The sequence below is a fragment of the Pithys albifrons genome, chromosome 14 (genome assembly GCF_047495875.1).
Source record: "Pithys albifrons albifrons isolate INPA30051 chromosome 14, PitAlb_v1, whole genome shotgun sequence".
Taxonomy (NCBI): Eukaryota; Metazoa; Chordata; class Aves; order Passeriformes; family Thamnophilidae; genus Pithys; species Pithys albifrons.
Window position 1 is genome coordinate 20,719,913 of NC_092471.1, and position 12,896 is coordinate 20,732,808.

Consider the following 12,896-nt stretch of genomic DNA (forward strand, 5'->3'; position numbering starts at 1 on the left):
GTTGTGTTGGGTTGAGTTGGGGTTGGGTTGAGTTGGGTTGGGTTTGGTTGAGCTGGGGTTGGGTTGAGTTGGGGTTGGGTTGAGTTGGGTTGGGTTGGGTTGGTTGGGGTTGAGTTAGGTTGAGTTGGGGTTGGGTTGAGTTGGGTTGGGTTGGTTGGGGTTGAGTTAGGTTGAGTTGGGGTTGGGTTGAGTTGGGTTGGGTTGGGTTGGTTGGGGTTGAGTTAGGTTGAGTTGGGGTTGGGTTGAGTTGGATTGGGTTGGGTTGGTTGGGGTTGAGTTAGGTTGAGTTGGGGTTGGGTTGAGTTGAGTTGGGTTGAGTTTGGTTGAGCTGGGGTTGGGTTGAGTTGGGGTTGGGTTGGGTTGGTTGGGGTTGAGTTAGGTTGAGTTGGGGCTGGGTTGGGTTGAGTTGGGGCTGGGTTGGGTTGAGTTGGGGCTGGGTTGGGTTGAGTTGGGTTGGGTTTGGGTTGAGTTGGGGTTGGGTTGAGTTGGGGTTGGGTTGAGTTGGGTGGGGTTGAGTTGGGGTTGGGTTGAGTTGAGTTTGGTTGAGTTGGATTGGGTTGGGTTGGGGGTTGGGTTAGGGTTGGGTTGTGTTTGGTTTGGTTGGGTTGTGTTTGGTTGGGTTGGGTTGGGCTTGGGTTTGGTTGGGTTGGGGTTGGGTTGGGTTTGGTTGGGTTGGGTTGGGTTGGGGTTGGATTGGTTGGGACCTTAAAGATCGTCTGGTCCATGGATGGGCAGAGACACCTCCCACCATCCCAGGGTGCTCCAAGCCCTGTCCAACCTGGCCTGGGACACTCCCAGGGATGGGGCAGCCACAGCTGCTCTGGGCAACCTGTGCCAGGGCCTGCCCACCCTCACAGGAAAGGATTTCTTCCTTAAGTCACTTCCATCTGCAGTTGTAATGGATATGGGTATGGAGCTGGATCTGAGCTACTGAATGACTTCAGAAAGAATTGTAGAATCAAGAGCTGTTAAGGTTGGAAAAGACCTTTAAGATCATCCAGGTCAATCCATTACCAGCTCCGTGTTCACCCCTAAACTGTGTCCTCGAGTGCCACCTCCACACACGTTTTGGACACTTCAGGGATGGGGACCCCACCCCTGGGGGTCCACCCTGGGCAGTCAGTTCCAGTGCAGGGCTCTGGCTGGGGGCCCTCAAGGACAGGGAGGGGCTCAGCTGGAACATTCCTGGCCAGTGAATCAGGAAGCAAAGGGTGTCAGTCCCTGAAACACTCTGACATTAAATTCTGCAAATGTGGGTGAACTGCCAGGCTGGGACTCATCACTTGGGCAGAGATGCCCCTTTTACCACATAATCTGTGACCAAACCTTTCCATAATAAATCCCTTTTGGAAAAGAAATGCTTTTTTTAAACAAAACTGGTTTCCAGGAAAACAAAGAGGCTGAAACTTATTGATCGTAGAAATGAAGATGAACATTATGGCACATATTTGGGTTTTGGGAAGGGGAAAAACCCTTCCATGGGACTATTAAAGTGCAGTTCATGAAATCTTCCCAGCTGACCTACTTTGGTGCCTCTGAAACTTTGCCTCTGGGAAAATCCACTGGTGGGTTTTGCTTCCTCAGTCTGCAGCCAGCTCTGCAGGTGGGCACTGTCCAAAGCTTCACCGGCTTTGAGAAGGGCTTGGAAAGTGGGACAAGCAAACAAGGCTTGAATTAAACATCATTTATACAACAGGCTGAAAGCACAGCAGAGTGGGGGCCAATAACTTCCAATTTTTGTTCTTGTGGCTGTTTTTTACAGCTATTTATGCAATTCTGCTGCAAACTTTCATGACTGAGGGAAATTAAGTAGGTTCAGACATTATGACATGGCTGATACCAGACTGATAAGCAGTGTTGGTTTTTCATGTCCCTTTGTAGCCTCAAATTGACAGTGTCTGCTTTCTTTAAAAACATATTAATGAGGGAGTGTTTTACCTCTTAATTTGTAGCAGTAAACCTGAGTACTATTCATGTGTTCAGGTGTATTTGCAGGGAAAAATGTTTCTCCTGGACCCAGCCATGGGATAAACCCCAGGGCAGGATCAGTGTGAGTGTCTGAGCACTCAGGGAGTCCTGGATGTCCCTGAGCTGTGCTGGGCACGGGGTGGGGCTGCAGCACAGATACTGAGGGTGAGATTGAGCACTCAGGGAGTCCTGGATGTCTGAGCTGGGCACGGGGTGGGGCTGCAGCACAGATACTGAGGGTGAGATTGAGCACTCAGGGAGTCCTGGATGTCCCCGAGCTGAGCTGGGCACGGGGTGGGGCTGCAGCACAGATACTGAGGGTGAGATTGAGCACTCAGGGAGTCCTGGATGTCCCTGAGCTGAGCTGGGCACGGGGTGGGGCTGCAGCACAGATACTGAGGGTGAGATTGAGCACTCAGGGAGTCCTGGATGTCCCTGAGCTGAGCTGGGCACGGGGTGGGGCTGCAGCACAGATACTGAGGGTGAGATTGAGCACTCAGGGAGTCCTGGATGTCTGAGCTGGGCACGGGGTGGGGCTGCAGCACAGATACTGAGGGTGAGATCAGCTCAGCTGGTTCAAACTTGGCTGTAACAACACCAAGGCCATGGGTTCAATCCCCTGTGTGGGCCACTGACTGAAGAGTTGGACTCGATGATCCTTGTGGGTCCCTTCCAACTCAGAATAGTCTGAGATTCTGTGATTAAATCCTCCAGCCTGTGGCCCTCCCAGGTCCCTGGGGCTTTGCCTGGAGCTGTCCCTGACGTGTCCCTTTGTCCCACAGCAGGTTCCTGCAGTCAGCACAGCCCCCCGAGGACGACTCGTGGAAGGACGGGTGCTACTGACCCCGAAACGCCTCCGTGGAGCAGAGCCCCAGCTGGCTGGGCATCCCCCTGGGAGGGCACCCCGAGCTCCCTCTCCCTGCAGACTCCTGTACATACTGCCCACATTCCTCTGCTCTCCCACACGAGCCATGCCCACCTGCTGCTCTGCCAGGAGCCCACCTCGGCGTGGTGGCACAGGGACGGTGCCACCCGCCCCGGGTCTCCCCGCGGAGACTGCAACGAGCCTTAGTTCATCTGCCCTGCCCCTGGGGAAGGTCTGGCACCCCCAGCCCGGGCTGTGACCCACCCCTGGGGGGCTGGGGGTGCCCTCGCTGTGCCAGGAAGCAGCTCTGAGCCGGTGCTGGGGGTGGCAGAGCTCGGGGAGACTAGAAATAGTGACATAGGTGTTAGAATGGAGACTTTTTAAATCCAACCTGATGTGCTCTAATACTTGTCTGAAACTCAGCAGGGTTTGGTTTGGGTTTTTGGTTGTTTTGTTTTGTTTTTACTTCTGTATAGAATGTATTTCTGCTACTTTTTATTGTTTGGTCTAGAGCTGCAGCAGGTTTTTATAACTGTAGAACACTTAGAGCTGTTGTATCCAGGTGTCAGCACAGGTGAAGGAGCAGTACACAATATTTGTGTGGGGTGTGAACAGGCAGGGGCAGGGATGCCAGTTACAGTCTGCTGGTTACCAGCACCTTCTTACCTCAGCTGAGGTTATCAGGGAAGAGTAAACTTTGAAAAAAATAACCCTCCCTGACAGCTTTTTCTTGAAGTGTTTCATCTCCCAGCTGGTTCCCAACTGCCCTGACTTTTGTAGAAGTTTTTTACTGTCTCTTAAGGATTCTGTTCCAGTGTCCTTTCCCTCAGCAAGTGCTGGATGCTACAAACACAGTCTTAGTCCAGGAAATATGCACTGATAGCAATGCCCTCCCTGCCATCAATGTGACTTTGATAGTGTAGTTTAATAAAATGTTATGGTGCTTTATTCCAACAGTGAGCCCGACTTGGAGTGAGTTTTGTGCCAGGAATGAGCCTTTTCCTCACAGGTTGGACTCTCAGAGCTCTGCCTGGGCCAGGAGGGCTCCATTAAAGTCTCTCAGGATGCAAAGCAGTGAGACTTAACCTTTCATTCCTTGGAGTTCAGGAGAACAAGGGGGGTGTCAGAGAAGGAAAACAATTCCCAGCACTCAGTTGGTGTCATTCCTGAAACATCCACACGTGGCCTGAGCAGAACCAACTTCGGAGGCTCAGCAGGACCTTCATTGCAGACACCACTTGGGACCAAGAAAATAAGAGACAGTTGGTGGCCCCGGTGTGTCCTGTGTCACCTACAAACAGTGCCAGGACTGTCACTGCCACCAGTCAGGGACTTTTACAGGGCAGAGGAGGCCCACGAGCCTCCCCTGCATCCCCCCCTCCCACCCTGCCAGGGTCACACACCAGTGTTTGTGCACAAAAGGGCTTCTCCCCACCCTGGCAAAGCTCAGCAGGGTCCCAGCACTGCCCTGCGGGGGCTCTGCCTTTACAGAGGACACTGCCTGGAGGAACCTGCTCCCAGGGACCCTCCCTCCCCAGGGCACTGAAGGGAAAGCCCAGCAACACTCTGGTGGATCCTGTTTGAGGCTTGTCCTGGTGTCTTTGCTCTGTCCCAAAACTGAGGGCACAGTGGCATTTTCCAGGCACCAGAGCTGCTATTTCATGGACACTTAACACCAGTTAAAGGACAACACCTGCCTGAAAAAGTAAAGTGTGAATTCACTGGAGGTCATATTCCAGTTAAAGCCTGTCAGGCAGGGGGATGGTTTCTCTGGAGCTCTGCAGCCTGTGGAGACAGACGTGGATTCACACAGTTCCAGGCTGAGCAGACACAGGAAGGTGGGGATGTGCTTGGATTCCTGGGAATTTGAACCACAAGGCTGATGCTGCTGAGCACTGGGAAGTGGCTTCAGGAGGGGAACACTGAGCACAGACAGCAGCTCTGTGAGAAGGATCACACTGACAAGGTGTTCAGTTTTACCCTTTCATATTCCAAGCTGTTCTCACACCTGGTGCTCTCCCCTCACATTCCAATATTCTCTGTCATCCTGAGCCCTGGCTGGTACCATTAAAATGCAGCTTTGCCTCAAACCAGGATAACAACAACTCAAACAGTTCCTGCAGTTCCCAGGGGAAACCCAACTCCCTCCTGCTTCCAAAACCTTCCTGAGCATTCCCAAGGGAGGGGAAAGGCCTCCACAGAACTAAGGCACTCTGCTTTCTGTAGAGGAATTTTATTGAAATCAGGTCAACTCTGTTTTTACTCTAATGCCTCAGTGCATCCTCTGAAAGGAAAAGGAAGGATTTTCTTTAAAAATTATTTGTACAAGACAAATCATCGAAATGAGCACAGGAACACTGTGCCCCCTGACCATGCACAGCTGTCCAGGGGCTGCAGGAGCTGGGGAGGGGCTTTCTCCAAGCTTTACATTCCATTGACAGTGAGACAGGTGGGTGCCAGTGGCTGCTGGCACTTTGTGGGTACAGGATCCCACCACCCTGGGTGAAGCTGCAGCCCAGCAGAACACCAAGCCAAAGGAGGTGCTGGTTTACAGGAGGACTTTCTCTGGGGGCTGCTGGGCAGCTCCATGGGCAGTGGAACAGGGAAGGAGCAGCAGTGGCACATGCCCTGTCCTGTGTCCCTGGGATCCCACAGCACCAGCCCCCTGTTCCAGCTCAGCCCTCAGGGCAGCCTCCCCTGCTGTGCCAACACCAGAGCCCCTGCCCTGGCACAAAGGGAGGCAGAGTCCTCTGGAGCCCACGTGAGAGTGTTCCTGTTCCTCCTCTGGGAAAGGAGCCCATCAGCCCCAGGACAGAAGTGTGGACACCCCTCCCCACCCAGCCCCAGCAGCTCCAGCCCCAGCAGCCAGGCCTGGCTGGGGATTCAGCCTGAGCCTGCATGTGGTTACCAGCCTCGGGTTTGGTCTGAGCTCCCTCCAGAGGAGCACATCACTACATCCTTCCACAGCCTTCCCCCCTCTGCCCTTGGAGAGTCACACCTGCCCTCTGGGGGGAGACCCAGCCAGAGCAGCAGGTTGGCCCCAGGGTCCCCACAGCAGCGCCAGCATTATGTTCCTGTTCCCCAAGGCCAGCAGGAGGAAGCACCTGGAGGAAGCAGCTCTGCCCCTGTCCCTGCCACCCTGTACCACCGTGTCCTTGGCTGTGTCCCTTCAGCCCCAGGGGAAGAGGCAGAGGAGGGACAGGGAGGATGGAGAGGCAGCACTGAGGGGATCCAACCCCTGCTCCCACCTGCAGGAACACCCCAGGAACAGGGAGATCGCCCACAGCACCTCAACTCAGTGCACAAAGCCCTGTTCGTGTTGTTCCTACCAGGACTAGACCCTGAAGCACTGAGAGCCACACCTGGCCAGGGAGAGGCCCCTGCACCTCCAGGATCCATGGAACTCGAACCACCTTGTCCCTGCCCTGTTAGTTTGGCCCAGCCCACCCCAGCCCACCCTCTGGCTCCATCCTCGCAGCAGGTGCCAAGGGGACTCGGGGCCAGCATGCACAGCCAGGGAGGGCGGCCTGGGGACAGCACAAGGGACAAGGAAATCCCTTCAGGTGCCCCAGCCCAGCCCACTCTGGAGGTCACAGCTCCTTCTGCGCCTGTTGGGGTGATAAGGCAAAAAGTCTGAAGTCCTGCAGGGGTGGAGGGATGAGAAGGGCAGAGGTGATGGGTGAGTTATTCTGTAGGTCGTTCCTTCACGCTCCTGGGCCTCCTCTCCAAGGGACAGCAGCAGCCCTGGTTATTTGTGCACACAGCTGGGCCAGGCCAGCCCCCCACACAATGCTGAGAGGATGAAGTAGAGGATCACCTGGGGAGGGAAAACAGGGATTCTGTTGGGAATTCAGGATTGCCAGTGGCCAGTCAACTGCCACACACCAGGAAAGGCCAGGTCAGGGTTTGTCCAACCCCCTCCTCCCCTCCCCTTCCCACCACAGGGCTGGGAGCTCCTCCAGCAGCACACGAGGATGGATCCAAGGACAGGCATGTGGGGTTGGTGTTTCCAGAGGATCAGCCTGGCCAATCAGCTCCAGCCTCTCCACACTTACAATGGACACGATGATGATGACAATGGTGAGCTTGAGGTTCTTCATGCACATGGCCCGGGCGAGGTTCCTGCTCGTTGTTTTGAACGTGACTGACTGCAAGGGAAAGCAAAACCAGCAACTCATTCCCAAGGGAAGCTTCACCCCAAGAACACCCAGGCATTTCCCACTACCACCCCCGGATCACCCAACCCATGGCAGTTTTGTCCTCCACAGCCACAACTCCTGTACAAAACTGAACACCAAGAGAAACTCCAAGTGTATGAGCAAGTCCAGAGCCAGCCTGGAAGGATTAAACATGGAATCTCCCCAGGTCTGGGGCTGCCCACAGGGATTAGTCTGTCCCAGAGTCCTGGTGGGGTTCTCATCTGACTTCTGGGAACCTTTTGGGAACTGAAGTGCTCCAAAATACTTATTGCACTGAGCTGACCCCCAGCATGTCACAGGCACCCTGATTAGTGCAAATACTCTGCCAAAACAGGCCACTCCTGACAGCCAATCCCAGCGGTGAGACAAGTCCTTTAGTGCCACAACATTCCTCTGGAATTTGGGCTTCCCGCTTTTCACAGCCACAGAATGGTCTGGGTTGGGAGGGCCCTCCAAGCCCATCCAGTGCCACCCCTGCCCTGGGCAGGGACACCTCCCACCAGCCCAGGCTGCTCCAAGCCCTGTCCAGCCTGGCCTGGGACACTCCCAGGGATGGGGCAGCCACAGCTGCTCTGGGCAACCCATTCCAAGTCTCCTCTCTGGATCCTGCAATTCCACTCATTCAAAATAGGTTTTGGTCACCAAATGCCCCCAAACACCCCCCAGGCTGGGTCAGTGCAGGGATTCCCAGGATGCTCCTGCCCAGGGAAAGGCAGCAGTGCCCAGATCCAGCCAATCCAGCAGGTGACTCCACTGGGCATTGCCAGTGGACCACAAACCCAGGCAGGAACTGCAGTCCTGCCTTGCAGCCCATTCCTGAGCTGCAAAACGTCAGCCCTGGATCTCCCAGGACATTCCCACTGGACAAATCCCATCCCTCCATTTCCTGCATGGTTTTTAAGATCCAAACACTCCCTGGGAGAGCTCCCAGTGAATTCAGTGCTGACAGAATTCCAGCCCCTGTCCCTAAAGCACTCCCTGAGCTCACCCTGTTGCCACCACTGAGGCTACTCCAAGGTTTGAGCCCCCGGGGGCTGGAGGGCAACACTCCTGCTGGATGAGCTCCTCCCATCCCTCCTGCCTCTCCAAAGCATGAAGGCTTCCTGACACCTTGGAGATGTTTGGATCCCTCCAGGCCCCACCCAGGAGATCCTGGCACTCTCCTGGGCTGAGGATTGGCTTTGGAGGGTGGGATGCCTCAGGAACTGGGCACCAAGCCAGGGGGGTGCACAGGAGGATGCTGAGCCAGGGCTGGGGATTCCCAAAGGAAAGACAAAAAGCTTCCAGAGTGCACAGCACTTTACTGGGTAACACAGGGCTTTACAATTACACTAAATTGGTTTTTTCTCAGTCTCTTCTCCTTTGGAACCACTCTGAGAAGCTCCAGAGCCTTTACAGACTATTTAAGTGGAACAGCAGCTCCACTTTCCCCACTGGGGCATCACAACAACTGCACAGATTCACTTCTCATCTGCACCAACCTGACTTCACAACAGGCAAGTTTTCATGGTGGTTTTACCTTTCCTGTCCCTCCAGGCAAGGAGTGGGTTTTGCCCACCTTGGGCACAAGAGATGAGGACAAGAACCACCCGAGGTGGTGCTGGCACTGTGGTGGCCCATGGCTGGTGGTGGCCCAGAGCAGCCAGTGCAAGCTGGCCCTTTCCCAGGCTGGGAGGCAGCTGGAACAGCACCAGGGAGGGATCAGACACAGCCCATGCAGGTCTGGGTGCCCCTGAGCCCGTCTGAGTGTCCCCAGTGCTGGGCTCTCCTCCTGCTCCCTGGGGAGCTCCCCTGGGGCAGGAACACCCACTGCCCAGGGCCAGGGTCTGCCCCAGACTCACCGAATCCACGAGATTCTCTGTTTTATCAATCAGCAGCTCCAGCTTCTCTCCTCTTTGTGCCACGAGGTCTGGAGAAAGAGGCAAAAATCCAGAGCTAGAGGAAGAATCCCAGTGCAAGAAGCTGCTTCCAACAGCCAAGCCCAAGCCAGGAGCTCCTGGCTGCAGTTCTGAGCCTTCCTGGCACTGCCAGGGGCCTCAGGAGCAGCCTCTGTCACACAGGCTGTGCTTTGGGACTGAACTTCGGGGGATCCCAGAGCCAGCCCTCTGTGTTGAATGGTCTGTGTGACCCCAGTAGCAGCTCCAGGAGCATTCCCAAGGGAAGGAAGGGTACCTATGTTCCGGACCATGATCCCCTTGAGCTCGTCGATCTGCGCCTGCGTCTCTGCCACCTGGTCCGGCCCTTTGCTCTCCGAGTGGTACTTCTGCAACAGAGAACAGGGACAGCAGGACCTCAGCAAGGACAGGCAGGGACAGCAGGGCCTCAGCAAGGACAGGCAGGGACAGCAGGACCTCAGCAAGGACAGGCAGGGACAGCAGGACCTCAACAAACAACAGTAAGTGACAGCAGGACCTCAACAGAGAACAGTCAGTAACAGCAGAACCTCAGCAAAGAACAGGCAGGGACAGCAGGACCTCAGCAAGGACAGGCAGGGACAGCAGGATGTCAACAGAGAACAGTCAGTGACAACAGAACCTCAGCAAAGAACAGTCAGTAACAGCAGGACCTCAGCAAAGAACAGGCAGGGACAGCAGGATGTCAACAGAGAACAGTCAGTGACAGCAGGACCTCAGCAAAGACAGGCAGGGACAGCAGGACCTGAGCAAGGACAGTCAGGGACAGCAGGACCTCAACAGAGAACAGTCAGTAACAGCAGAACCTCAGCAAAGAACAGGCAGGGACAGCAGGACCTCAGCAAGGACAGGCAGGGACAGCAGGACCTCAACAGAGAACAGGCAGGGACAGAAGGACCTCAACAGAGAACAGGCAGGGACAGCAGGACCTCAGCAAGGACAGGCAGGGACAGCAGGGCCTCAGCAAGGACAGGCAGGGACAGCAGGGCCTCAGCAAGGACAGGCAGGGACAGCAGGGCCTCAGCAAGGACAGGCAGGGACAGCAGGGCCTCAGCAAGGACAGGTAGGGACAGCAGGACCTCAGCAAGGACAGGCAGGGACAGCAGGATGTCAACAGAGAACAGTGACAGCAGGACCTCAGCAAAGACAGTCAGTGACAGCAGGTCCTCAGAAAAAGAACAAAAATGGCAGGACCTCAACAGAGAACAGTCAGTGACAGCAGAACCTCAGCAAAGAACAGTCAGTGACAGCAGGACCATCACAAACCAACAGTCAGTGACAGCAGGACCTCAGCAAACAACAGTCAGTAAGGGAAACCAAGGGCCAGGGACATCAAGGAACTGAGTTCTGCTGTTCCTGCATGGATTTGAAGTCAGTGTTCCCATCCCCACTGCTCTGCTCCACAATCACCCACGTGGCTGCTTCAATCCCAATTTTCTTCTGAATTAAAAGCTAATTTAAATCCATATCTGACAGCACAGGGAGCAAGAGTGGAAAGTACTGACAGCACCCACGTGGTCAGTGCTGACTCCTGGCTACAGCCCCCAGTCCAACAGCTCCTCTGCAACTGCTCCAGTGGGGACACCCCTGGGAGAAGGTGCAGACTGGCCCACTGCCAACATCTGGTTTTACTGGAAGCTCAGCCTCCCTTCCCAGGCTCATCCAGAGAAGAGCAACGAGGCTGGAGAAGGGACTGGAGCACAAGTGCTGTGAGGAGAGGCTGAGGGAGCTGGGGGGGCTCAGGCTGGAGAAGAGGAGGCTCAGAGGTGACCTCAGCACTGTCTGGAACTGCCTGAAGGGAAGTTCTGGCCAGGTGGGGGTTGGTCTCTTCTCCCAGGCACTCAGCAATAGGACAAGGGGGCACGATGGGCTCAAGCTCTGCCAGGGGAAATTGAAGTTGGAGAGCAGAAAGAAATTCTTTGCAGAGAGAGTGCTCAGGCATTGGAATGGGCTGCCCAGAGAGGGGGTGGATTCCCCATCCCTGGAGGTTTTTCAGCTGAGCTTGGCCGTGGCACTGAGTGCCATGATCTGGGAAAGGGACTGGAGTTGGACCAAGGGTTGGACTTGATGATCTTGGAGGGCTTTTCCAACCAAATCCATTCTATGATTCTGTGATTCTATGGATGTGGCACTGAGTGAGAATCCACCATGTCTTGATCCAACCCTACTGTGATCACCATGTCTTGATCCAACCATGTCTTGATCCAACCCTACTGTGATCACCAGCCCAGGGCACGGAGTGCCCTGGGCTGGTGATCACAGTGGGGTTGGATCAAGGGTTGGACTTGATGATCTTGGAGGTCTTTTCCAATCCGTGCCCTGGGCTGGTGATCACAGTGGGGTTGGATCAAGGGTTGGACTTGATGATCTTGGAGGTCTTTTCCAATCCGTGCCCTGGGCTGGTGATCACAGTGGGGTTGGATCAAGGGTTGGACTTGATGATCTCGGAGGCCTTTTCCAACCCAATCCATTCTATGATTCTGTGATCCATTGGCTGCACTTGAGCTGGAGTGTCCTCTCTGCCTCACAGCAGTGACAGGGATCACCTGGATCCCATCCCTGCTCCTGCACAGGGCAGTGCCAGCCAGGCTGCCACCCTGCAGCCCTGGAGGGCAGAGCTGTGCCAGCACCAATCTCCTCCTGGCTGGGCCTGGATCCATCCACACACAAACGCTGAGGCAGCTCCTGCCATGATTTAGGAGATGGAAAGGCTGGGATTTTAGGGAATTATCAGCTCCAAGGGCTGCCTGGCTCTGCTGATAAGGCACCTAATTAACCTTCCCCCAGCCCTGAGCAGCTCACAGAGTGCTGAGTCAGCCTCAGACCCCACTCCTCAAAGCCTGGTGGAGAGGGAAAACTCCCTCCTCTCACCCACAGGAAGTTCATCTCCTTTATCTGCACTGGCATTGTCATTCCTTGCTCTCTCCGTGCTGTGTAAGCCAAAGAACAGCTCCTGGAATGAACTCCTGAGACCCTCCATGCCCCAAACCACCTTCACCAGCCCCTGAGGGCACTCCTGCCCCCCCTTCCAGGACAACCTGCAGGGAGCAGCAGTGCAGGGGCCAACCCTCCCTCACCTGCACCCACCTCGGGGCCCTGCAGCCCAACACAGAGCCCGGGCTGCTGGGAGGGCCCCAAATCCCCCCTCGGAAGCCCCTCCTGCACCTGAACACCCCCAAAGCTGGGACAGCCCCAAACCTGGGACAGCCCCAAACCTGGGACACTCCCAGACCTGGCACTCCCCCAAACCTGGGACAGCCCCAAACCTGGGACACTCCCAGACCTGGCACTCCCCCAAACCTGGGACAGCCCCAAACCTGGGGCACCCCCAAACCTGGCACTCCACAGAGCTGGCACTCCCCAAACCTGGCACACTCCCAAACCTGGCACACCCCCAACCTGACACTCCCCAAACCTGGCACTCCCCAAACCTGGCACACCCCCAAACCTGGCACTCCCCAAACCTGGCACTCCCCAAACCTGGGACACCCCCAAACCTGGGACACCCCAAACCTGGCACTCCCCAAACCTGGGACACATCCAAAACCTGGCACTCCCCAGACCTGGCACTCCCCAAACCTGGCACTCCCCCAAACCTGGCACTCCCCAAACCTGGCACACCCCCAAACCTGGCACTCCCCAAACCTGGCACTCCCCAAACCTGGGACACCCCCAAACCTGGGACACCCCAAACCTGGCACTCCCCAAACCTGGGACACACCCAAAACCTGGCACTCCCCAGACCTGGCACTCCCCCAAACCTGGGACACCCCAAACCTGGCACTCCCCAAACCTGGCACTCCCCAAACCTGGCACTCCCCAAACCTGGCACACCCCCAAACCTGGCACACCCCGAAACCTGGGACACCCCCAAACCTGGCACTCCCCAAACCTGGGACAGCCCCAAACCTGGGACAGCCCCAATCCTGGCACTCCCCAAACCTGGCATTC

General features: G+C 55.8%; 2 protein-coding genes across 4 annotated transcripts in view; one reads left to right on the forward strand and one right to left on the reverse strand.

Moving 5' to 3' along the window:
- The window catches only part of LOC139678630 (SLAIN motif-containing protein-like), a 39,983-nt gene extending 36,196 nt beyond the window's left edge, over window positions 1-3,787 (forward strand). For 2 of the 3 annotated variants that reach the window (XM_071569599.1, XM_071569601.1), the window contains one exon: window positions 2,751-3,787. In XM_071569599.1, coding sequence (XP_071425700.1) covers window positions 2,751-2,811 — 61 coding nt within the window. In that variant the 3' untranslated portion in view covers window positions 2,812-3,787. The remainder of the gene's footprint in view (window positions 1-2,750) is intronic. The other variant, XM_071569600.1, reaches the window with a different exon arrangement.
- A 1,263-nt stretch (window positions 3,788-5,050) lies between these two features.
- The window catches only part of VAMP7 (vesicle associated membrane protein 7), a 25,515-nt gene continuing 17,669 nt past the window's right edge, over window positions 5,051-12,896 (reverse strand). The window contains exons 5-8 of the mRNA XM_071569016.1: window positions 9,205-9,295; window positions 8,874-8,941; window positions 6,889-6,981; window positions 5,051-6,650 (exon numbers count right to left, since the gene is read on the reverse strand). Of these exons, the coding sequence (XP_071425117.1) occupies window positions 6,582-6,650; window positions 6,889-6,981; window positions 8,874-8,941; window positions 9,205-9,295 (321 nt within the window). The 3' untranslated portion in view covers window positions 5,051-6,581. The remainder of the gene's footprint in view (window positions 6,651-6,888; window positions 6,982-8,873; window positions 8,942-9,204; window positions 9,296-12,896) is intronic.